This window comes from Dendropsophus ebraccatus, chromosome 5 (genome assembly GCF_027789765.1).
Source record: "Dendropsophus ebraccatus isolate aDenEbr1 chromosome 5, aDenEbr1.pat, whole genome shotgun sequence".
Lineage (NCBI taxonomy): Eukaryota > Metazoa > Chordata > Amphibia > Anura > Hylidae > Dendropsophus > Dendropsophus ebraccatus.
Window position 1 is genome coordinate 65,224,769 of NC_091458.1, and position 26,454 is coordinate 65,251,222.

The window sequence follows — 26,454 nt, forward strand, 5'->3', positions numbered from 1 at the left end:
GAATGTACCATCAGGCCAGGGCTGAAGCACTGGAGACGGGCCGACCTACCCCCAGTGGGAGCAAACCCCCGCCCCTCTATGATGTGGCTCCATTAGAATCAATGGAGCCATATCATAGAGGGGTGGGGGTTTCCTCCCACTGGGGGTAGGCAGGCTCGCCTCCAGTGCTTCAGCCCTGGCCTGATGGTACATTCAGTTTAAAATAAACATGACAACACAGATATGCATACACCCGTGTTGCCAGTTTCTAGATGCGTACATACCTTAAGCAGTGCTGTGTGTATCTTCTGTAAAAATCTTCTTTATTCCAGGCTGACAGTGTCACAGAGGTAGGTCTGTGATATTGTCGGCCCCCGCCGCCATCTGAGGTCCTTGCTGTCTCTTTGGGCTGCCACCACCTCCTCCAGGATTATCGACAGGACACAGCAGACTCACTTGCATTTTTCCTTGGAAGCTTAAAGCGTAACTATAATTTCAGTAGCCCAAAAATGAAATTTCTCAAATAAAAAGCCCACATGTTACCCTTTAAAAAGAGCCCTAAACTGCGTTCCTATTTTGTGCGGTTGCTGAGATATTCCCAGTTGTTTGGCTCAGAATAATAGATGAATTTTTCTCCTGGCTGAGAGATAGTGGGCGTGGTCTCCTCCTGTCTGAAAGTGGGCGTGGCCTCCCTATGTCTCTCATCTTGCTGGGTACCTCCATCCACTGGCTGCTGAGCAGCGCCATAGCAGTTGGTATCGCACACACTGAACGGTGGGATTAGATACAGCATCATAGCAGATGGTATCGCACACACTGGACGGTAGGATTAGATACAGCATCATAGCAGATGGTATCGCACACTGGATGGTGGGATTAGATACAGCATCATAGCAGATAGTATCGCACACTGGACAGTGGGATTAGATACACTATCATAGTAGATGGTATCGCACACACTGGACGGTAGGATTAGATACAGCATCATAGCAGATGGTATCGCACACACTGGACAGTGGGATCAGATACAGCATCATAGCAGATGGTATCACACACACTGGACGGTGGGATTAGATACACTATCATAGCAGATGGTATCACACACACTGGACGGTGGGATTAGATACAGCATCATAGCAGATGGTATCACACACACTGGACAATGGGATTAGATACAGCACCCCTGTAGGTGGTATCCCACACAGTGGGATTAGATACAGGGCTGCATTACAGTAAGGTGTGGGACACTATGCAGGGGAGTGGGGGCTGGGGGAGCACAGCACTCTTCCCTCTGTGCTCTGATGCCTGACAGGAGCACATAGCAGGAGGACAGCACTGCTCTCCTGCTTACTACAGGAGAGCACCAGCACTGAAAGGGTGTCAGACTGACCGAAGGAGGAGGGAGGGCACCAGAGCGCTCCTCTTAACAATCACAGATACGGGAGAGGAGCCTGAGCTGCGGAGGAGGGGACTACCATCCAGTGCAGGGTGAGAGGAAGCAAGGGAGGGGACTGGAGCTCTCCTACTCCTGTGTGCTCCGGTGTTTGACCTGTCACCGGACACTGGAGCACATGTCAGGAAGGAGAGCTGGGGTCTGCTCCTTACCACACAGCCTGGTCACCCAGCTCTAGCACAGACAGCAGCATGATCAGCAGACACACAGGAGAGGGATGATGCCACCGGGGGTTGGAGGGGGGAGGGGTCCGGTTCGGTCCAGTCCAATAAGATCCTGTCAGTCAGGCATTTATCACAGAATGACTTCTTGCCATGTGCCCTGTGTCTAAATCATCCCCAGAGCACATAGCAGGCAGAGCGTGCCTCCCACCTCCTCACTGCCTGTCATGTGACTTGCTGACAGCCCGTACCTAACTGATGGTCAGGCAATGTACGGATTTTCAGCAGGACTGGACAGTTTTGCACAAGTAGCAGAGAGACAAACACACAGCTAAGGGGACATTCTGCTTCATATATTTAAAAAACGGTTCAATTTAGGTAATTAATCTAAATTGCTAAAATTCTTATAATGGCCTAAACTAACTAAAACTAAATTGTAAAAATACTTTATAGTTGCACTTTAAGTGTCACATTAGTGATACTGACCACAGCATGCACACCTCCTCTCTCCCACACCCTCTAGAGCTGCAACACAGCACTATACAGAGCAGGACCCCATGCCCTCTATGTACTGTATATTCTTATATACAGTACACATGGAGGAGGTTGCCCGAAATGATTGTTGTGTCCAGCAGACAGCTGCTATCTTCTATCTTTAACAATTGCCCCTTCCGCAGCTCTCCGCTATTACACACACCAACAGGGAGCTGGGAACGAGGAGCAAGTGAGCACCGACCTGACAGGTCAGCACTCGCTTGCTCCTGCTGATCACCCCATGTAATAGGGGCTTAAGATTTCTCTTTTCAAATCCATTCCTGGCTTTGGCTTTAATAATCTGTCAGATAATTTGTGTGTAAAGGGACTCTAAAGGTGCCTTTACACAGAGAGATTTATCTGACAGATTTTTGAAGCCAAAGCCAGGAAAAGACTATAAACATGGAACAGGTCATAAAGGAAAGACTGACATTTCTCCTCTTAAATCCATTTCTGGCTTTGGCTTCAAAAGATAACTCTCCCTGTGTAAACACACCATTATCCTGTGGGATGTGCAGAACTCCTGGAGACCAAGAGAAGCACAACTGAAGTAAATAGGTTTTTTATTCAACTGCAAAATGTCTGCATTATTCCACCTGGGGGCACCCTACACATGTGTTTATTTATATGCTTCTTCTTCTTATTATTATTATTATTATTTAAACCACATTAAATGAGTTAGTGACCACAAGTTCTATATGCTCTCAAAACCCTGGAGTGTGTTCACATCTTGTTAAATTTATTTAAAAAAAAAAAATCACATTGCTGAGGTGTGGGATTTCTTGCGGTCACAAAAAGAGGCAATGACTCATAGCAAAAAAAGATAAAAATGTTCTCCTTTATTTTGAGCAAAATAAAACAAATAATAACCAGCAGATCAGGGTATTGTTACAGCTGCCTTAGCATCAAGCAGCACCCTTTCCCAGCTCACATACTCTGAGCCAGACTCTCTCCACTCCTAGGGGTTCCAGGTGTTTTTATATACAAATTTACCCAAAATTCAACACTCTTAAAGCAATATACACATGTGTTAACATTTAAACATAAAACAGTTACAAACTTATCTTTTTCTTACACACCATACAATCCTAATAGATATTGTCTAAATAAATAGCATAGAAATAGGCAAAGAAAAACAGGAAAATAAAACCCACTATAGCTGCATAGCTCCAGCTCAGCCTCACCTGGCAGTAATAAGGGCAGTGCCCCACATAAACCCAGCACCCCCTCCCCTCTGCTTCCTCATGGTAAGCTGTGATGTTGGTGGATGTGTGTTTGGTGGGGAATGCTGCACTTGTCTGTCTGTAGAAATAATAATGGATAGAAAGAGGTTTTGCTGGCCAGCAGAGAAAGACACAGACAAACTAATACATTATTCAACTCCCAACACACATGCAGGACCTTACACCTATTAAACACATATATCCAACTAACAAACCAGTTCTATTTAGTTTGGCCCATTTCCACTTTCCAATCTTTATCTGTACTGCCAGTCCCACTGATGCATTGCTTTTTGTAAGAGAGTGCAGCCAACTCTATCGCACTCTCTGAGAGCGCAGGAGCAGAATGTGACCTGTAGCAGATCTATTATCGAATCATCATACATAAAGGTAAGATTATGCAGAAATTATAAGGTTTATAGAAAAACCCTTAGGCACAACTGGGAAGGTAGAAATGGCATTTTCACTGTATCCAATCAACTCTTTCCCTTAGGATGTGAATACACTGTGCAACTGTTTGGGGTCTATATAGAAACACTTAGGGCAATGCCCCCCAAATGCCCCTGACAGTTACCTGTATTTAACCCCCCCCCCCCCTCAGTGGTGCCCTGGTAGCTGTCAGGGCCAGTTCACATGGAGCAAAACTGGCGGAACTCCGTGGCAGAATCCCGCCAGCTTTCAAGTCATACTGTCAGTCTATGGGGGGCTTGTGTGCCTACTCTCTCCGCATGAAAGGATGAACATGTCAATTCTTCAGAGGAGAGCGGAGCAAAGAGAAGAGGCGCGCAAGCCTCCCATAGACTGACCATATAACATGTAGACTGGTGGGATTCAGCAGCAGAGAATTCCACCATTTATAGCCTAAAGAACAATCACTCAGATTTGCTGAAACTGTATAAGGGTATATTCACACGAACGGGCTCGCAGCGAGATTCTCGCTGCGAGCCCGGCAGGTCCTGGCAGTTCCCATACACTACATACTTGCTGCGGTCTAAACGACCGCAGCGAGTATGTAATTCTGCTGCCCTTAACCCCTTCTGCTCCCGCCCGGCTCCCCCGCTGTAAGCATACTTTACCTGTCCTCGCTGCACGGGTCCGGCGTTCTGCTCTCCCGTCCGGCCAATTAGTGTGTTTCCCAGTCGCAGCCACTGATTGGCCGGACGGGAGAGCAGGACGCTGGACCTGTGCAGCGAGGACAGGTAATGTATGCTTACAGCGGGGGAGCCGGGCGGGAGCAGAAGGGGTTAAGTGCGGCAGAATTACATACTCGCTGCGGTCGTTTAGGATGTAGTGTATGGGAACTGCCAGGACCTGCCGGACTTGCAGCGAGAATCTCGTTGCGAGCCCGTTCGTGTGAATATACCCTAAGTGTATATTTAGAAAACAGACTTCAAAAACTGTGATAAATCTGGTATATCAGGTGCAGTGAGAAGCATCTGAAGACTGTCTAGTTTAGTTTAAATTTGGACCAATATTAGTTGTCCCAAATAAATGTTCACTCCTTTTACACAGAACACAGCCCTTTCCAGTCTTTGCAGAAAAGTGTTAACATACAGTATATGTCAAACACATATAGTGGCGGTCATATAAGATGGTTCTGGGTACAGCTGGCCAACATCCTTGTGAATAAGCAATAGTAAACCTGGGCCATTGAATAATACATTAAAGGGGTTGTCCAGCAAAAAAAAATTCTTTTAAATGAACTGGTGTCAGAAAGTTATATAGATTTGTAATTTACTTCTATTTTAAAATCTCAAGTCTTCCCATACTTATAAATTACTATATTGCTTGCAGGAAGTGTTTTATTTACATTCAGTAACAGTGCTCTCTGCTGACATCTCTGGCCATTTGAGGAACTGTCCAGAGCAGAAGAGGTTTTCTTTAGGGATTCCCATAGAAAGCCTCTCCTGCTCTGGAGAGTTCCTGTCTCAGCCAGAGATGTCAGCAGAGAGCACTGTTTCTGAAACCACCGCCAAAATGTAAAGCCGTAGAAAATGACAGTTCCGGGAATTGCAGCAGATTTTGCAGTGGAACTCTTAAGCATGAAATCCACTGCAATATGGTACGTGTGAAGGCACCCTCAGAGTTTGTAGTTTTTAAAATCCTGATCCTTGCTATTCTAAGTACAGATCTCATACAGAGTCTCTTGCTTCCATTGGTGTCACTTGTTTAAGTTATATTTAACAAGTTATTGCATTGTTTTTAGGTAACATTGGAGATACAATACTACATTGAATGATGTGGCTGCTTCTGCTTGTGTTGGCTGGTCTCATTCTCCTGTACAGATGGTACAGACAGAGTCAGATACTGGAGAATCTCTCTCATAAATATGTCTTCATCACTGGGTGTGATAGTGGATTTGGAAACCTACTGGCCAAGCAGCTGGACAAGAGTGGAATGAAAGTGCTGGCAGCATGCTTAACAGAAGAAGGGGCTGAAAACATAAAAAAGGAGACATCAAGTAGACTAAAAACAGTAATTTTAGATGTTACACAGAGTCAGAGTGTAAGTTCTGCTGCCAAGTGGACCACTGATATCGTTGGAGATGAGGGTAAGGTGAAAAAAAACCTTTATTATATATAGATCACTCATTGCCCAAATTTCCTATTGGTCCAGCATGTTTCTTAAAGGGAAACTATCAGCAGGTTAGACAAATGTAACCTGCTGATAGCCCCCTATTGCACAGGAGCCTGCCTAGTGCCGATCCGGCCAGTCCATTCCATTAATTATAATTATAGAGGTGCCAGGGGCGGATGGGCGCTATGGGGGGCAGGCAGTGCGCTTATTGGTGCCCCAGGGCTTCTAATGGTCTTACGGGACTGTGGAGTATACTGCTTGCTACACGGAACGGCGGCAAGGATGAAGATAAGAGACAAACCTTCCTTCTCTGTGTCTTGTGTGCAATAAGGGGCTATCAGTAGGTAGAGTTAAATATTCATAAATTGAGATGGATGGTGGAATTCTCAACAAACGTTGATGTAAACTTACCAATTTATTTAGAAGGAATCTCTGCAATTACAGTAAAACATATATAAGAAAGCTAACTATGAGGTAATGGGCATGGTCAGCCTCAACCCTTTGAAATAAACAATTTGACTAGTGTGGTGTCCCCCATGTGGTGTGATGATCGGAGGATCGGCAAGTTACTTGTGAGGTGTTGGATGGCCAAGGTACAGCTGGACCTTGGGATGTTTCGTGATGCCAGTGGCCAGTGTGCACACAGGTGTGATGGCACGGCTGCATTTATTTTACAAGGCCGATTGTACCCTTTTCCCCTGTAGTCAGTTTCCTGCTGGGTTGCTACTGGTCTCTATGGAGATATCACGGATGGGCAGAGTGGTGTAGTGACCCTCCTGGATGATAGGACCCGCCACCCACAGAAGGGGAAATGTCCCAAGGTTGCGGTGTGTGCTGTGTCGGTGGGTTGTGAATAATTAGTCTTTTTAATATAGTTGAGCCGGTTTACTAGTTGTAAATGTGCAGCAGGTAATGCAGGTTCAACAGCATGAGATTTCTTTAGATAAAGTACTTGAAACATGCTTGGCAAAAGTTCCAATAAACATTTGACAATACAACGACCAGATCTGTAGTAGAAGTGCAGTGTAGGATACAAGAAGCAGAGAGGAAGAGGAGGATGCCCTGTAAGAGTCTCAACCCATGTAGTACTGTGCTCTGCCGGGATGTTGGGAGGAAAAGGTAGAATACTTAGAAGAACACCTGTGCCCGTGTATTGACTTTTAATTTAGTCTTCACACCACATTATGGCCACTAGACTTGGCTGAACCTTCCTAATGGGTGACACAGGCCCCAGACCTTGTTACCTGGCATGAGCGGAATGCTGAGGGTTCCCTGCTGACACTCGGGCTGCGAGAGTTCCTAGTCTTACTGCAACTTTGCTCTGTCCGGATCAGTTCCTAGCTCTTTTGTGGATACTGTCCTGCTCTGTGACTTCTCCTGGTCCACGGCGTGGGTTGAGGTGGTCTCTGGCTTGTCCTCTCCTAAGAAGGGTTTAACAGTGCATAGTGCTGTGTAGCATTACTTGTAAGAAAGTTGTGAGAGGCGTGTGCTGTCTTGTGTCCTTTTCATATGGGGTACTAGCTAAGACTGACTTGCAGTACGGGGACCTGGCAGAGGGCCAGGGCCCAGATAGGGCCACTGTGGAGAGCTATCTGGCTTGTGTCCTTTCTCCACAATGTCCAGGACAAAAGACCCTTGCTCCTCCTTCACCCATGTGACTTACTCAGCATGCAAGGTGCGCTGTGAGTGGGTGAAGAGTGCAACAGAAGAAAAAGGAGGGAGATGATAGGAAAGAAGAAAACAGAACTCCTACTGGTCTACAGATTAATGTGACACATAAAAAACAATAACCCTTAGCTTCCAAATACACACACATACAATATAGTGGCATCTAGTGGCGAACTTCAGAACTGCTTTCATCACCACAATAAGTACAGACTTTTGCAAAGGGTGTATACATCTGCAACACCCGTGGTAGGACACCACAGTAGCGCATTACAAACTTAAGAAACTTTATAAGAGATCTTGATTAAAAACTTATTTTCTCTCCTCACCTTCACGACTGCACCATAGGAGGGTAGGTTGTACCCTAGGGACAGGAAAAAGCACAAGAGGTTAAAAGCCCCTACCCTTCCTCCCAACACCAGTGCTTTTTCCTGTCCCACTAGGGCAGGCAGGAGAGATCCCCTCTACCATTGCTACTACTACTACTTCTACTAACTTTGCTGCGGGGTCGATCGGGGCTTTTGGCTTCCTTCCTCCCCAAATGGTCCAGCAGCAAGCCTCAGGACTGGAGCGGCTCCGTCGTTTCTTGGAACCTCGTGCTGTCTCCAGGGATACCAGATGAGACTCCACTACTGGAAGGGTAAGTGGACATCTTCCGACATGTTGGGACGCCAGGGGTAGGCCGGGAGCCTGACGTCCATACGGAATGACACACTTCCGGTGACGTCACACGCCTACCGCGTACCGGAAGTGGCGCGCCGGAGAGTCCACATGCTACATTCAAAACGCCGGTGACAGTGGATCGGATAGTCTCTGCTCAGCGATGGATCCCTCCACGTCTGATAAGACTGCTGCTGCAGTAACAGTGAGTACTAGCTTGTCTCCAGCCGCCTCCGTGTGCAAAACTCTGCAATCCTGCACGCTTCCAATGCAAGCTCTGCATGTTATGTTGGGTTCTCTCTGGAATCATGTTGCATGTGTTCCACTGTAATGATCCTATTGTTCCCCACATTCTATGGTGTCTGTAAATTATTTATCATACTACTGTCACCTGGGCTGGTTTTTTCTCTGATTATAGTAAACATCACTGGACTGAAATTTATTAATTCTACTTAGGATACTAAAGAATCTACTTCTACTCCAAAAAAGGAGAAATCATGAATTCCTGTTAGAAGATGTGTGTCTTGCAACAACAAATTACCATCTAGCTGCAGGAAAAATATTTGTCCCTCATGTATCTGTGATGTTATTAAAAAAGACAGAGCTTCCTTCCTTGAGGACATTAGGAAGAAGATGAAAGACTATTGCCACATCATTGGCTAATCTCCCTCCTCCTCCTCTTCCACCCCTAATAACTCCTCCACCACCTCCTGCTATGCCTCAGAGCCCTACACCTACCCCTCCAGTCCAGCAGCCTATAGCGGAAGAAATTCCCATAGCAGAGTCGGTCACTAGTTATCCGATCTCTGTATCAGCTTCTGAGGGGTCAATCGCATCCACTTCCAGGAAGCGTAAAAGACTTCGGCATCTTCCTGTGAATCAGGGCAGATCTTAGAAGATCTAGAAATTGATGAAGGATCTGAACATAAGGAGGAAAAAAAGAAATATTTCTTTTCTTCAGACCATACTTCCGCCCTCCCCACAGCAGTCAGAGACTCTTTGGGAATGGAAAAGGTGCAAGAAGAAGTAGCGCCCAAAGATAAAATGTTTAGGGCTTAAGAGCAAAGAAAAAATTTACTCTTCCTGGTTCATGAGACCTTACAATCTCTAATAACCGACGAATGGATGGAACCAGAGAAAAGACTTCAGGTTCCTGGTGAAATTAAGACGTCTCCCTTTTGGGGAGAAGGACATAAGTAAATGGGGGGAGATCCTGAAAATTGACGCACAGGTAGCAAAAACTACAAAAAAAATCCATCTAACCTTTTGAGGATTCTTCCCAACTAAAAGAACCTATGGATAGGAAGGCTGAGAGCCTCTTTAGACGTTCCTGGGAGACAGTCTCGTACATGTTTGGATAGAGCAACTGGAGGGCCATTTAAACAATAAATGCCCTAGACAGAAGATAATTGATTCTTTACCCCTGTTAAAAGATGCCACTGCCTTCTTAGCTGACGCCACGGCAGAATCTATTAGATTTGCCGCTAAGGATGGCGCTTTAACTAATGCAGCCCGCCGGGCACTTTGGCTGAAAAATTGGACAGGGGACAACACCGTGAAATCCAACCTATGCGGTATACCATTTGAAGGGGAATATGTCTTTGGTGCTCCTCTCGATAGAATTATTGAAAAGATAGCAGACAAGAAAAAAGCTCTACCTAAAGAGAAAAACACAAAAAAAAAAAACAGTACAAAAGACCTAAATTCCAGGAGAATTATCGTGGTAAAGGGAAGACAGGCCGCTGGAGCTATTCAAAAGGAGGCAAGGGGAGGAATATTTTTTTCCAACCCAAAGCCTCCCAGGACAAACAGTGACGTTTGTCCTGTAGATGGAAGACTGCAGGGCTTTTCAGAAGCGTGGGACTCTATTACCGAGAACATCTGGGTAATAGATATAATCAAAAAGGGATATCAAATAGAATTTACTCATCCCCCCCCCCACGAAGATTCACCATATCCAGGCAGTCTTCAAATTCCCTACAAACAGAGCTGGTAGAGAATGTACAGAAGCTACACCACATGGGAGTCATCTCTCCAGTTCCTCTAAAAGAAAGAAGATCGGGTCATTACTCAAATTTATTCCTGGTAAAAAAAACAAACTGCACCTTTCGCCTAATTATAAATTTAAAACCTCTAAATCAATTCGTGAAATATGCAAGATTCAAGATGGAGTCTATAAAATCCACCACTCCTCTAATAGCGTCAAACGCATGGATGGCCTCCATAGACCTCCAAGATGCGTATTATCATGTCCCAATACATCCCCAGTCTCAGAAATTTGCGATACAAATAAACAAAAGGATCTGCCACTTCCAGTTCAGAGCTCTCCCGTTCGGGATTTCGTCTGCCCCACGAATATTTACCAATGTGATGTCAGAGGCTGTGTCTTTTCTCCATCTACAGGGAGTAAATGTAGTTGCTTACCTGGACGACTTACTGATAATCGCAGATTCTCAGACGAAACTCCATTAGGATCTGCAAACAACCCGCTGTCTACTATTGTCACTGGGTTGGATCATCAACGAAAACAAATCGGACCTGGTACTATCTCCCAGGAAAGGGTTCTTGGGAATACTTAGACTCCAGTCTTCAAATGTCCTTTCTCCCGGAAGAAAAGATCATAAAGCTCCTCTCAAAGATCAGGAAATTCAGGAACAGCCCTCTGTCTTCCATAAGGGAAGCCATGTCAGTGCTGGGGTCAATGACCTCGTGCATACCAGAAGTTCCATGGAGTCAGGCTCATTCCCGAGTCTTACAGGCCCAGATACTAAAAATCTGGAACAAAAGATCGTCAGGGCTAGACAAAAAGATAGCCCTCACTCCTCAGGTGAAACAATCACTGCGCCGGTGGCTCAGTCGAGCAAACCTCGAGAAAGGAGTACAGTGGAATCCTCATCCCAAAGTAATCCTGAAAACAGATGCAAGTCAGACAGGGGGGGGCTCAAACAGGGACTAATTTCTTTCAGGGAATCTGGGAACCAGACGATATGAGAGTCTCCTCAAACCTCAGGGAGCTGAGAGCGGTTCAGTATTCCCTTCTGGCAGCTCAAAACATCCTAAGCGGGGTACACGTTCACATACTGTCAGACAACATTACGACAGTAGCCCACCTAAGACACCAGGGGAGTGCAAAATACAACCGTCTGTGGTCGGTCTCTCAACAGATTCTCTCCTGGGCGGAATCACATCTCCTGTCTCTATCGGCAACTCACCTAAAAGGGACAGAGAACACGGAAGCGGATTTTCTCAGCCGCAACCAGATTAATCCGGGAGAATGGTGTCTAAAAGAGCAAGTATTCTATCAACTAGTGGATCGTTGGGGACTTCCCGAAATCGATTTGTTTGCCACAAAAAAAAGAACAGGAAGGTAAAGAACTTTTACTCCCTGAACCCAGCCGATCATCCGACGGCAATAGGTGCGCTAACTCAAACCTGGAATGTAAAGTTAGCGTACGCATTCCCTCCAATACCTCTAATACCCAGAGTGCTACAGAAGGTCAGAGACCAGAGGTCATCCTCATAGTCCCGTACTGGCCAAAAAGAAGCTGGTTCGGACTTCTAAAGACCTTAGCCTTGGAAAATCCGGTCCTCCTACCACACCAAACAGACCTATTTCAGGGCCCGATATTCCATCCGGATCCATCGAAGCTACATCTCTCTGCATGGATCCTGAGCGGTTAATGTTAAGAAGCCAGGGCCTTTCCGAATGTGTAATATCAACACTGGTGAAAAGCAGGAAACGGGTAACAAACTCCATCTATTTGAAAGTCTGGAAAGTTTTTTCTACTTGGTGCAAAACTCCGCCTCCTTTCCTGCTGAACCTAATATATCTCAGATACTAGATTTCCTACAGGCCGGACTATCCAAGGGTCTCAAACCTGCGACCTTAAAGGTATAGGTTTCTACTCTATCTGCCATATATGACAAAAATTTAGCCGACCACCGATGGATAGAGATTCATCAAAGCAGCCTCCAGAATTAATCCCAAACCTCAGATTATTTATCCAGCATGGGATTTAAATGTGGTCTTAGAGGGCCTATCAGGCGCAAAATTTGAGCCCATTTCTGAACTTAACAATAGACTCCTCTCTTATAAGACTGTCTTTTTAGTGGCCATTTGTTCTGCAAGACGGGTGAGCGAGATCCAGACCCTAACTATCCGTAAGCCCTATGGCATGATCTCCGAAGATTGTATAATCCTAAAAACAGACCCCTCGTTCCTACCTAAAGTGGTTACAGAGTTCCACAAGTCCCAGGACATCATCCTGCCTTCTTTTTGCCAAGATCCTAAAACGATCTGGAGGAAAAATTCCATACTCTGGATGTAAGAAGAGCAGTACTCCAATACATCAAAACTACAGCTCCCTGGAGAATAGATCAACGTTTGTTTGTACAATTCCAGGGCAAGAATAAGGGCAAAAAGGTATCAAAGAGTACCATCGCCAGATGGATAAGGAAAGCTATAACAGCGGCTTACAGAGCTCAGAACCTTCCTTCTCCAATCAATATCAGGGCACACTCTACAAGATCAGTCTCCACCTCATGGGCAGAGAGGGCTTCTGCCTCCCTGGAACAAATCTGCAGGGCAGCAACTTGGTCGTCTCCCCATACATTCATCAGACATTATAGACTACTACTACAGTCAAGCGAAGACCTGACCTTCGGCAGGAAAGTTCTTCAGGCTGTGTTCCCTCCCTAAGATTAATGGTTGGTATTACTCCTATGGTGCCATTGTGAAGGTGAGGAGAGAAAATAGGATTAGTCCTTACCGGTAAGCTGCTTTCTTCGAACCTTCACGACGGCACCAATATCCCTCACTAGTATTGTATGAAAATATGATACTCACGTGGTGCTAAATGACTGTTATAAAGGCACTGGTGTTGGGAGGAAGGGGAGGGGCTTTTAACCTCTCGTGCTTTTTCCTGTCCCTAGGGTACAACCTATCCTCCTATGGTGCCGTCGTGAAGGTTCGAAGAAACCGGCTTACTGGTAAGGACTAATCCTATTTTACAGATTTAGTTGTATCCATGACCAACATCAAAATAAACCTGTGCATTCTGATGCTGCCTTCATTCATACACTGTTTATAGGTCTCCTATTTCTTGCCTAACTAATAAATTACATAAAAAAAAACCTACTAGGGGTGTAAAATAATTGAAAAAAAAAGGATGATGATGGATGATGAAGAAAATCCACTGCAGTGTAGACAGAAGTTGTGGAAAAATGCAATATCAGGGTACTTAAAGGGGTATTCTACTCATTCCTTCTATTCTTGTTATCTATTTAGTCTCCTTCTCCCAGTTCTCAGCTGCTTCTTTTTGCTGACGACACAAAAATCTGTATGTAAGCCTTTCTCTGTCCCCCCTTCTCCCCCCTCCCTTCTGAGACAGCTGACTAGTCCCTGACTGGTTTTATCTGCAACACTGTAGCTTCTTTGTAATGCTGGGAGAGTTATTCTGAGGTCAAGTTGCTAATGAACTCACTGTGATTAACCCTCCCAGCATTACAAAAATGCTAAAATATTGCAGATAAAGCCAGTTAGGGACTTGTTGACATGAGCTGTCCCAGAAGGAAAGGGGAGGAGGGAGAGACAGAAAGAAAAGTTCATATACAGTTTTTTTCAGCAGAAAGCAGCAGCTGAGAATTAGTGGAAGGAGACTAAATAGATTATAACATGTATGGAATAACATTGTATCTGTTAATCAGTCTTTTTGTTTTCTAGGTTTATGGGGTCTTGTGAACAATGCTGGTTTTGGAATTGCATTGGCTCCTAATGCATGGCAAACTAAATCAGATTTTAGTAAGGTGCTGGAGGTAAATTTACTGGGCCTCTTTGATGTGACTGTGAACTTATTGCCTCTCATCATAAAAGCAAGGGGACGAATTGTTAATGTTTCTAGCTGTGTTGCAAGACTGTCCGTCCTTGGAGGAGGATATAGTCCATCTAAGTTTGGTGTTGAAGCATTATCTGACAGTCTCCGGTAAGCTTCTATTACATTGCTTTTAAATTATAAAATATATATATATATATATATATATATATATATATATATATATAACTATTTCAGGCAGAAATTATTGTGACTTTTTTAGCATGTATTCCTAAAAACATAGAATCATAGAAGATAATCTGTCCAGAAGTCGGAAGTCTTATACGCCAGGAATGGTCGCTGCATACGGTGGGGAAGCTAAAAAACGTCCGCATCCCCACCGTATGCGGCGACCGCTATAAAAAATAAAAAAAATTCACCAAATGCAGCTCCTCCTGGCAGCCGTGCATCTCTCTTCAGGTTCCTGGCACAGGCAGCGTGATGCAGAGACACGCTGGAGATCCTTGAAGCTCTCCCGGGCAGCCGAGCGCCTCATCGGAGAAGCCTGGTGATGCTTGGTTGCCGGGAAAACGTCGGGAGATTTCAGGACTTCAGTCACGCTAGGAACATGAGGGGAGGTGGGGCCTGCACCGGGGTGGTGGGGCCTGCACTGTGTGTGTGTGGGGGGGCCTGGGTGAGCATGGGAGGCTGTGGGTGAGCACTGGGGGGGGGGGGGGGGGGGCACAGTGTGGGGGCTGCAGGTGAGCTCAGGGGCAGGGGGCACACAGGTGACCTGGGGGGAGGGAGGCAGCTGTCAGTGTACTCCTTTACTTCAGTGGACGGGGTTAGAAGCTCCAACCCAGCCCATTAAAGAGATTGAGGACACGGAAGGTGGGGGCAGGGAGCGGTGTCGGAGTGGACTGAGATTTGATGATTCTATGCGTTTAGTGGGGATGAATGCATCTAGATAGCAGCAAAACTGTGCAGAATCCATAATAAATTGATATTGGAAAGATGGAAATCTATGGGTGGGCAACGTATTAATGCAAAAATAATTTTTGGGGGAATACCAATTGAAGTGGAAGTGATCTGTCATGCGGTAATTCTTTGAGAAGCCAAATATGACTGCACAAAGAGAAGAGATGGACAGTGGAGATCAGCATGAAGAAGAAAAGTGAGGTGAATCTGAACTGGCAATAGGTCTGCAGAGAGGCATCAAGAAAGTAAAACTATTCTAGGTAGAGTAAGAGAGGTTAATCTATTCATAAAAAGAAAGGGTGTACAGTAGCTTGGGATGCATTATGGAAGGGGGAGACCTACAGTGAGGGAAGAAGGTGTTACTAAAATGTCAGATATACAAGATCTTTGCATTTTTAGATCCTGCTCTCCAAAACACAGCCAAACATTATCCTTTCAGTGCTTACGTCACAACTCTGCTGTGTCTGCTGTCCCCTGATCCCGCCGCTGTCCGCTTCAGGTGAACACTGGAGCCCACATGCAGGGGAACTCATCTGTCGGAGGGTAGGCGGTACAATTCCGCCTGCTGGCCGCATATGAGTAGATGTGGGGAAAAAAACAGGACATCATGAAAAGGGTTACCCAAAGCACTGAACAGGCTGCTATTGTGCTGGGGTGTGATACACTTTGAAAATTGTGTTGTCTATAGGCTTGGGGATATAATTTAGGGTGGTTTTCACACTATTTTATCTTCTATACAGAAGGGAGCTTCGTGACTTTGGAGTGAAAGTCTCTATAATCGAACCTGGTGCTTTCCGGACACTAATGTGCACACATAAACCTCACATAAAAAATCTGGAGCGTCTGTGGTTGAGTCTCCCTTCACAAATCAAGGATTACTTTGGTGAACAATACTATCAGGAATGTAAGTCAGAAGAAAGTATTTCATTTCCTATTATGCAGTTCCTAAACATACTGTGTGTAACGCCAAAAGCACAAGAAGAAAATGTACGACTGACAATCTGTGTCTAGACTAAGGGCCCTATTAAACAAAGCAATTTTTAATGATTAACGATAAACGATCGCAAACAAGCGCTATCCGAAATCTTTCACCATATTACACAGAATGATAGTCGTTAGCTACAATGGTTACTGCGATCATTTACTCGATCTGATCCCAGCTAATAAACAATGTGGAATTATGCTGAATGATAAGTGAACAGATGGGGAATTACAGTGAACGATTAACAATGATTTTAAATTCAGCTCAAAAGATGCGATCAACGACACACAAACGATTTTTCGATCATTGCCTGCAAACTCATGAAACATTTATCATTTAAATTTTAACAATATAACAATTTTTTGCTTGATATTCGTGCCGTGTAATAGGGCCCTTAGAGTCTACCACCGGTGATGCTACCTTTAGTATAAGCTCTGAGAAAAATGACTTTTATTCAATATCCAAGTAAGCTCTTAGTGGCCTCTTACATACTGTACACAGATTTAGTTGACAGATTATTGAAAGCAAAGTCAAGAACAGACTATTAACAGAGAATAGGTGTTGAAGGAAAGACTAATGCTGCGTTTATACGGAATGATAATTCTCCCGATCGTACGATTAACGATTTTGAAGTAACAAATTTTTTTTAACGATCAGCGTTTAGACGGAACAATATATTGTACGGAAAAAACGTTTTGCAATCGCTTAAGTCTATCTTAAGTCTATCTTGCTCATAGGTTAAATCGGTGAATGACTGTTTACATGGAACGATCTGCGAATTTTTTGTGAACGACCAACGATCATTTGAGAACATGTTCAAAAAATCTAAATTAACAATTTCTCCCTCGTTGCTTGATCATTCGCTGCGTTTACACGTACGATTATCGATTGAATCCGATTGTTGTGCAAATTCGCATGATAATCGTTTGGTGTAAACGCAGCATAAGATTTCTCTTTTTTCCAAATCCATTCCTGGCATTTGGCTTCAATAATCTGTCAGATAAATCTGTGTGTGTATGGGTCCTATTGGACAGGCTGATGCCGGCCTGATCAATAATGTAAATGAGCGCCGAAATGCTAGATTGGCGCTCGTTTACTGAGCCTTTTAAAGTCCATTTACGCAAAAAGATTATCTGACAGATTGTCTGCCAAAGATTTAAAGCCAAAGCCAGGAATAGATTTGAAAAGAGGAGAAATCTGAGGCTTTCCTTTATGACCTGATCTCTGTTGTTTCTGGCTTTGGCTTCAAATCTTTGGCAGATAATCTGTCGGATAATCTTTCTGTGTAAATGGACCCTTACATGCCTCAATTATTAGGGATAGAGGTGAGTGGCTGCAGAGCGGAGCCCTGACTGCTGTCATTTTTGTTAGGTTAAACTTAAAGATGACAGTAGCGGGTAAGATTATGCCGCCTCATGGCAGAAGTGGCCCTGGCTCAGTGTAATAGGGCCCTAATAGGACTCTTAGGCTGCATTCACACGTTCCATACGGAACACGGACGTGGAATGCCTGTAACGGACTTCTCCACCACCTAGGCAGCATCTGTGTTAAGATGCTGGGAGTGGGGGAGGCTGAGCCGCCTCTCAGCTGTGATGTAACAAAGAGGCTGATGCTGGTCTTGGCCTTTTTGTTACATCACAGCTGAGGGGTGACTGTCTTCTCTGTCAGGTGTGGCTGCAGGAGTAGACGGAAGGGGGTCAACAAAATGCAATTTTGTAACTTTTAGAGGTTCTTGTGTCTAACTTATGCACTTATTGATAAAAATTACATGATATCTTTAATTTATAGGACAGTCAGGGGCATAACTAGACATGGCTGGGCCCCATAGCAAACTTTTGATTGGTCCTCCCCCTCTTCCTGACTGACCACTAAGCCATCAAGTCTAGTCATAACTGCTAGTGCTCGTCAGGGACAGCTCAGAGGGCCCAGTGTATTGCAGGAGCAGAAAACTGGGCCCCCTGATGTGGTGGACCCCATAGCAGCTGCTATGACTTACAGTGGTAGTTAAACCCCTGAGGACAGTCCCAACACAACAATAGTAATGTTTCTGATTTTTAAAAAAAATTTTTTACAGTAAATTTTTTTTTGCAAATTATTAAAATTGCCCTTTTGTGACGGTTTAATTTTTAATGGGATGTAATTTCTTGCGCCATGATGGAACCCTGTGGAACCCCTTAGAAGTCAATACTTTACTTTCTTATGCACCCAGATGCCTTGCTGAATTTACTATAATATATGCTAGAGAGCTAACATATATTGTGACTGCAATCTATGCCAAGTCTGAGCTATTATAGTTTGCAGTGCAGCACTGGGCATTGAACAGCTTCTGCATTGCCTTATTCATTATTAAGTGTGTGACTCTTAGGTTGCAAAGGGATCAGAGTGTTGAGTTGCCAGCACCTAGATGTGGGATTCCTGCCAGCAGGGACCTTGTCTCTGCACCATTACCTGATTTTCCAGCCGGTTCTCCAGTTCCTTGAGACAGGCAGTAGACGACTCATTACTAGTGAAGAGCAAACATCCCGATGTTCCGGATCCCGAACACGAACATAAAAAAAAATCATCGTGTTCGGTTCATGTTAGCCAAACATTCACAAACAACAAATGTACAGTAGAAGCGTACGTTTTGGTCTATGCACATGTGTACAGATTATCAGGTGCAAAGTGTAAATTATGCAGTTGCGTACGTTCGCAAGTTTGAATATGTATGAAAATGATTGTTACAACAATTCCTATCTTTGAACAAATTGTTCATGATCGGCGAACACAAACAATTAGCGCCATGTTGGTACGAACATTTACAAACATGTTTGCTTATCACTACTCATTACCCTAAGAGACCGGCTGTGCCGCCCTCACAGCAAGACAGCCAGAGGTGAGCGCCTTACTTAGCCATCTTCTATTCCTTATTTGCATCCAGTTTCATGATATGTGCGCCCGTGATGCTCTAATTGTTTTTCAGTATTCATGGTCACAAGGTCATACATCCACTAAAGGGAATGGGGTATAAGCAGGCCCGCATCTGCCATGAGGCGAAGTGAAGTCTTCGCCTCAGGCGGCAGCTCTTAGGACCCTGCAGGGGGCGGCACTGGCCGCCCCTGCACAGTGAGCTTTCATGCATATATTATATGCATGACCGCTCACTGACTACAGGAGCAGAGAGATCAGCCATAGACTGATGTCTCTGCTCCTGTATGGGTACTCCGGGGCGTGCTACGCTAATAGCGTACCGCCCACGGAATATACGTGCAGAAGCAGGGACTCCAGTGTGATGCCGGACTCCCTGCTTCTGCACTATAGGAGCGCCCCCTGCTGTCAGCTGTGTCTGTGTCCTTATTAGGAGGCACACACAGCTGACAGGAGGCTCAGAACAGGGAACTATCAGTTCTCTGCTCTGTGCCAGTCACTTCTAGATCGCAGGCTGTGTTAGTGCTGCGATCTAGAAGTGATCTGGAGCAGCCAGTGATGTCTTCCTGGTCAGGCTGCTCCATGAGATCTGTGATCAGCCTGACCAGGAAGCGACCAGGAAGCATCCAGGAGGCCACAGGGACTGCGTGGGAACCAGTGGTGAGGTGAGTAGCTGCTGGCCTGTTTTTTGTTTCTTTGCTGAGATGGGGGGACACAGGAGATGGATGATACAGGGGGTGATTGTGGGGAGATGGGGGGACACAGGAGATGGATGATACAGGGGGTGATTCAGGGCCGTCTTATCCATTGGGCAGGGTAGGCGGCTGCCCGGTGGCCCCTGCGTCCTAAGGGGCCCCTGCCCTCTGTGACCTGTATTTTTAGCTTTATAAGACGCACTTATAAAACTAAGTGCGTCCTATAAAGCAAAGACGGCTCCCAAGCAGTGCTGAGCACCGCAAGGAAGCCGTCCCGCCCGCCCCCTGTATTGCCGCTCACTATGCATAGTGAGCGGCCCTGAGCCACCCCCTCCACCCGCCCACCCCTTCTATCGCTTCTCAGCTGAGCCGATCAGAAGCCCAGGAAAGTGCAATGAGCAGCACTTTCCTGGGCTTCTGATCGACTCAGCTAAGCGGCGATAGAAGGGGCGGGCAGTCCAGTTACTCACCCGTCCGGCGGCCCCAGCAGCTCCTCTCCCGGAAGCGCGCACTCCCGACATCCTCCGACACAGGCAGCGGGGTACAGAGACGCTGCCTGTGTCCTGGATGTGTCATGCAGCAGGTCACTTCCGGCACAGGCAGTCTCTCTGCACCCCACTGCCTGTACCGGAGGATGACGGGAGTGCGCGCTGCCGGGAGACATCAGCTGCTGGGGCCGCCGGACTGGTGAGTAACTGGTTTGTTGTTTTGGGGGGCACTGGCTACTATGGGGGCACTGGCTACTGTGGGGGGCACTGGCTACTGTGGGGGGCACTGGCTATTGTGGGGGGCACTGGCTATTGTGGGGGGCACTGGCTACTGTGGGGGGCACTGGCTATTGTGGGGGGCACTGGCTATTGTGGGGGCACTGGCTACTATGGGGGCACTGGCTACTATGGGGGCACTGGCTACTATGGGGGGCACTGGCTACTGTGGGGGGGCACTGGCTACTGTGGGGGGGCACTGGCTACTGTGGGGGGGCACTGGCTACTGTGGGGGGGGGGCACTGGCTACTATGTGGGCACTGGCTACTATGGGGGGCACTATATGGGGGGATTGGCTACTATGGGGGGCACTATATGGGGGGATTGGCTACTATGGGGGGATTGGCTACTATGGGGGGCACTATATGCAAAGATGTGGGGGATTTGATGGTGGCGGTTGGGGGGGGGGGGCAATTCGCACCTTTGCCCAGGGGCCCATAATACTGTTAAGACAGCCCTGGGGTGATTGTGGGGAGATGGGGGGACACAGGAGATGGATGATACAGGGGGTGATTGTGGGGAGACACAGGAGATGGATGATACAGGGGGTGATTGTGGGGAGATGGGGGGACACAGGAGATGGATGATACAGGGGGAGATGGGGGGGGACACAGGAGATGGATGATACAAGGGGAGATGGGGGGGGACACAGGAGATGGATGATACAGGGGGTAATTGTGGGGAGATGGGGGGACACAGGAGATGGATGATACAGGGGGTGATTGTGGGGACACAGGAGATGGATGATACAGGGGGTGATTGTGGGGAGATGGGGGGACACAGGAGATGGATGATACAGGGGGAGATGGGGGGGGGACACAGGAGATGGATGATACAGGGGGTAATTGCGGGGAGATGGGGGGACACAGGAGATGTATAATACAGGGGGTAATTGTGGGGAGATGGGGAGACACAGGAGATGGATGATACAAGGGGAGATTGTGGGGAGATGGGGGGACACAGGAGATGGATGATACAGGGGGAGATTATGGGGAGATGGGGGGACACAGGAGATGGATGATACAGGGGGAGATGGGGGGACACAGGAGATGGATAATACAGGGGGTGATTGTGGGGAGATGGGGGGACACAGGAGATGGATGATACAGGGGGAGATTGTGGGGAGATGGGGGGACACAGGAGATGGATGATACAGGGGGAGATGGGGGGACATAGGAGATGGATAATACAGGGGGTAATTGTGGGGAGATGGGGGACACAGGAGATGGATGATACAGGGGGTGATTGTGGGGAGATGGGGGGACACAGGAGATGGATGATACAGGGGGAGATTGTGGGGGGACACAGGAGATGGATGATACAGGGGGTGATGGGGGGACACAGGAGATGCATGATACAGGGGGTGATTGTGGGGAGATGGGGGGACACAGGAGATGGATGATACAGGGGGTGATTGTGGGGAGATGGGGGGACACAGGAGATGGATGATACAGGGGGTGATTGTGGGGAAATGGGGGGACACAGGAGATGGATGATACAGGGGGTGATTGTGGGGGAACACAGGAGATGGGGGGACACAGGAGTTGGATGATACAGGGGGTAATTGTGGGGAGACACAGGAGATGGATGATACAGGGGGTATTTTGGGGGGATTGTGGGGAGACACAGGAGATGGCTGATACAGGGGGTAATTGTGGGGGACACAGGAGATGGATGATACAGGGGTGATTGTGGGGGGATTGTGGGGAGACACGGGAGATGGATGATACAGGGGGTAATTGTGGGGGGACACAGGAGATGGATGATACAGGGGGTGATTGTGGGGGGGCACAGGAGATGGATGATACAGGGGGTGATTGTGGGGAAATGGGGGGACACAGGAGATGGATGATACAGGGGGTGATTGTGGGGGAACACAGGAGATGGGGGGACACAGGAGTTGGATGATACAGGGGGTAATTGTGGGGAGACACAGGAGATGGATGATACAGGGGGTAATTTTGGGGGATTGTGGGGAGACACAGGAGATGGATGATACAGGGGGTAATTGTGGGGGACACAGGAGATGGATGATACAGGGGTGATTGTGGGGGGATTGTGGGGAGACACGGGAGATGGATGATACAGGGGGTAATTGTGGGGGGACACAGGAGATGGATGATACAGGGGGTGATTGTGGGGGGGCACAGGAGATGGATGATACAGGGGGTGATTGTGGGGGGACACAGGAGATGGATGATACAGGGGGTGATTGTGGGGGGGGGCACAGGAGATGGATGATACAGGGGGTGATTGTGGGGGGGCACAGGAGATGGATGATACAGGGGGTGATTGTGGGGGGACACAGGAGATGGATGATACAGGGGGTGATTGTGGGGGACACAGGAGATGGATGATACAGGGGGTGATTGTGGGGGGACACAGGAGATGGATGATACAGGGGGTGATTGTGGGGAAACACAGGAGATGGATGATACAGGGGGTGATTGTGGGGAGATGGGGGGACACAGGAGATGGATGATACAGGGGGTGATTGTGGGGGGACACAGGAGATGGATGATACAGGGGGTGATTGTGGGGAAACACAGGAGATGGATGATACAGGGGGTGATTGTGGGGGGACACAGGAGATGGATGATACAGGGGGTGATTGTGGGGAGACACAGGAGATGGATGATACAGGGGGTGATTATGGGGAGATACAGGAGGAATATGAGATGATGGGAGGATTATGGAGGGGCACAGGAGGAATATGAGGAGATGGGAGGATTATGGGGGGGCACAGGAGGAATATGAGGAGATGGGAGGATTATGGGGGGCACAGGAGGAATATGAGGAGATGGTGAGACACAGGTGGGGGGGATTATGATGAGATTGGAGGATTATGAGGAGATGGGGACACAGGGGATTATGACTACAGGAGGAGATGGGGGGATTATAACTGCCTGGGGGGATTATAACTGCCTGGGGGGATTATGACTACATGAGGAGAATGGGAATTATAATAGTGTGGAGATGCAGAAGGAATCTTCTAAATTGTGGAGCCTAAAATGTCTGTCCAATAGATGCTGCGGGGATCATGGCTAACAGAAGTCTTCATGATGGAGTCGGATCCGAATGGAGAAGAAAAGAGAAAGTGAACAACTCTGATGAGAGAAGACGTCGGCTGTGAGTCACTGGATGTAACTGTACCCTGATCACTATACTGTCACTGTGTGGGGGTAATGCTGGACTCTATACAGTGTTTTTTTATTCAGTAGCAGTACTGGTGGTATTGATCAGTCATTAAGCAGGGGTAGCGAGTTCAGGATGTGGCGGAATTTTTCCCTTGTAGTGGTAGTAATGGTGATAGTATTTAGCCACTATGGAGTGGTGATATGCAGTCATTATGTGGTGGGATTATTTGGTGTTTATATGATGTTGATCTCAGTTGGGAGGGGGGGGGGGCGCTATTTCAGTTCTCGCTTCAGGCAGCAGAAGAGCCAGAATCGGCCCTGGGTATAAGCTATGTGTTTGTACAATGAATTGAAGTACTCCAAGCTGCCCATGTGTGCGAGAATTAATTGTTTATTTTTCTTACGTACACAGATGCCAAGCGCTTGGTTTCTCTTGATAGCACGGCTAGCCCTAAACTCTATTGTGTCACAGATTGTATGGAGCATGCCCTGACTGCTGTATATCCCTGGACAAGATATTCTCCTGGCTGGGACTGCAAGCTTTATTACCTTCCTGTATCCTACCTTCCTACTGTCTTATCCGATTATCTGCTGTGTCGATCATCACCCAAACCAGCATATGGTCATATGTAATTACCTGTCTATTTCTGAAATAAAGATAGAATTTTTATGATACCTCAGTCAGACATTGCATGAAGGTCAAACTGATGGGAATGATATTAATGGAGAGTCCCATTCATCTCTCAATTTCACCACCGCCTGAAATCTATTAGTTACCTTAATGGCAAACTCCACTATAAGACCCCACAGATGCGACGCTTATAATGTGTATGACTTTATCATGAGAAAACTCCTATATACATGTATAGAAACATAGAAGATTGACAGCAGAAAAAGACCACTGGATCCATTTAGTCTGCACTTTTAGTATTTCCATTCTTATCTTAGGATAGATATATGTTTATCACAGGCATGTTTAAATTCTGTTATTGTAGATTTACCAACCACATCTGCTGGAAGTTTGTTCCAAGTATCTACAATTCTTTAAGTAAAGTAATATTTTCTCATGTTGTAGCAAATTATGCCAGTAAATATTAAAAATGATAAATGCAAAAATACTATTGCATACAATATTGGACAGTGATTCTAGGTAGGAACACAGCATGATGTACAGCACACTATTTACTTTATTTAGTATTTAAAGTGATTTAATACTGGTATACTGGTGAATGACTGTACTGTTATTTGAAAAACCCCAATAAAAATGTTTTTGGAAAGGAAAAAAAATGCACCGACCATAAAAAAAAGTTTGATTTTGTCCGCAAACAATAACATAAAACCAACCTTCTGCATTTATCTGGGACTGCATTATTATAACATACACAGCCCTTGGATAAGAGTGGGGCTTCTTCTGGGAGAAAGTAAATTCTTATTTCTTACTCACATACAAACACTTTTAAGGCTAGGTTCACACTAAGTAAAAATGATGGCTTTCTTTCATAACAAACACCATCATTGTGCAAATAACATCCATCATTTCAAAAAGAACAGACGTTATTTGCACAACAACTGCCATTGTAATAAAAGATAGCCATCATTTTTACATAGTGTAAACTGAGCCTTTGTGTATTCACGAAATATTTAGCACCAGCGCCACCTTATATATTTTTATTTAATCATTATCTTCAAAATGACTTTTAGGCTATGTTCACACTTTGTAAAAAAAACAATACGATGGTAAATATTAGGTCAAAATATGGCAGTATTTTCAATATAATAATTATGACCGTCCAAGTAATAAACATGCTTGTTAATTACCACCTACTTTGGCAACACGTTGTTTTATTTTCACTCATAGTGTATGCATTTTCACTTGTTGTATGTAGATTTTATTTAGGATGCATCAATACATGCCAGTTTTGTATTGGTTACATTTTTTTAATTTAATTTATTTTATTTTTTTGCTGCTTTTCAAGAGATAGATAATTCACCATTATGTGGGGTGATGCACAGAAAAGAAAAAAAAATAAAGCAGTAGTTCAGCAAAATAAATGAATAAATAATCTTTCAAATCCACTGGTGCCAGAAAGAGATTTGTAACTTATTTCTATTTAAAAAAAATCTTGTCATGCAGTACTTATCAGCTGCTGTATATCCTACAGGAAGTGGTTATTCTTTCCAGTCTGGAGAGGAGAGTTTTTTATGGGGGTTTGCTACTGCTCTGGACAGTTCCTGTCATGGACAGAGGTGGCAGCAGAGAGCACTGTGGCAGAGTTGAAAGAATACACCACTTCCATCAGGACATTAGCAGCTGATAAGTACCGCAAGACAGGATTTTTAAAAAAATAAAAGTAAATTACAAATCTCTGGAACGTTCTGGCATCAGTTAATATGAAAGAAAAATTATTTTGCTGAACCGCCACTTTAAAATGAAAGCCTGCTATGTAGACAAATGGGGAAATATGTGATATTCCTATGGCTGGGTTCACACACAGTATATTTCAGTCAGTATTTGCTCAGTATTTTGCAACCTCAACCAGAAGTGCATTGAAAACACAGAAAGGCTCTGTTCACACAATGTTGAAATTGAGTGGATGGCTGCCATATAACGGTAAATAACTGCCGTTATTTCAGAGCAGAGCCACTGAAAGGGGCACTTAATAATAAATAAATAAATATATATAATGTTGCTGCCCCATTGGTAAACATAATGGGGGAGATTTATTAAACATGGTGTAAAGTGAAACTGATATCAGAAAAAATTAGTGAGAGTATATATATGTAACGAAGGTACCTGAGTGTCATAGGATAGTAATCTTCTTGTTGAGCGGGATACCCGTGTAGAAAAGAATCCAAACACTGGTGCTGCAATCCAAATTGCTGCTTTATTTTTTGGCAATATACTCGGTACACTTCAGCTCACCGGCTGATC

At 45.7% G+C, this 26,454-nt stretch overlaps 1 protein-coding gene across 3 annotated transcripts; it reads left to right on the top strand.

Moving 5' to 3' along the window:
- Positions 1 to 3,523: 3,523 nt before the first annotated feature.
- Positions 3,524 to 25,346, top strand: LOC138792696 (retinol dehydrogenase 7-like). 3 transcript variants are annotated; one of them, XM_069970409.1, is made up of 6 exons: positions 3,524 to 3,737; positions 5,554 to 5,898; positions 13,972 to 14,230; positions 15,778 to 15,941; positions 23,412 to 23,514; positions 23,935 to 24,049. In XM_069970409.1, exons 2-6 carry the CDS (start codon positions 5,583 to 5,585, stop codon positions 23,957 to 23,959), a joined length of 867 nt encoding a protein of 288 aa, XP_069826510.1. In that variant the 5' UTR covers positions 3,524 to 3,737; positions 5,554 to 5,582; the 3' UTR covers positions 23,960 to 24,049. The 3 variants fall into 3 exon arrangements, with proteins under 3 accessions (XP_069826510.1, XP_069826508.1, XP_069826509.1); XM_069970407.1 differs by lacking the exon at positions 23,412 to 23,514 and having other exon boundaries at positions 3,633 to 3,737; positions 23,935 to 25,346; XM_069970408.1 differs by lacking the exons at positions 3,524 to 3,737; positions 23,412 to 23,514 and adding an exon at positions 5,353 to 5,409 and having other exon boundaries at positions 23,935 to 25,346.
- The last annotated feature ends 1,108 nt before the right edge of the window (positions 25,347 to 26,454 follow it).

Bases quoted from the DNA above. Each gene is read 5' to 3' on its own strand.
- LOC138792696 (XM_069970407.1), top strand. From the start codon at position 5,583: ATGATGTGGCTGCTTCTGCTTGTGTTGGCTGGTCTCATTCTCCTGTAC. The intron at 5,899-13,971 runs GTAAGGTGAAAA...TTTGTTTTCTAG, and splicing joins TGATATCGTTGGAGATGAGG to GTTTATGGGGTCTTGTGAAC. The intron at 14,231-15,777 runs GTAAGCTTCTAT...TCTTCTATACAG, and splicing joins GCATTATCTGACAGTCTCCG to AAGGGAGCTTCGTGACTTTG.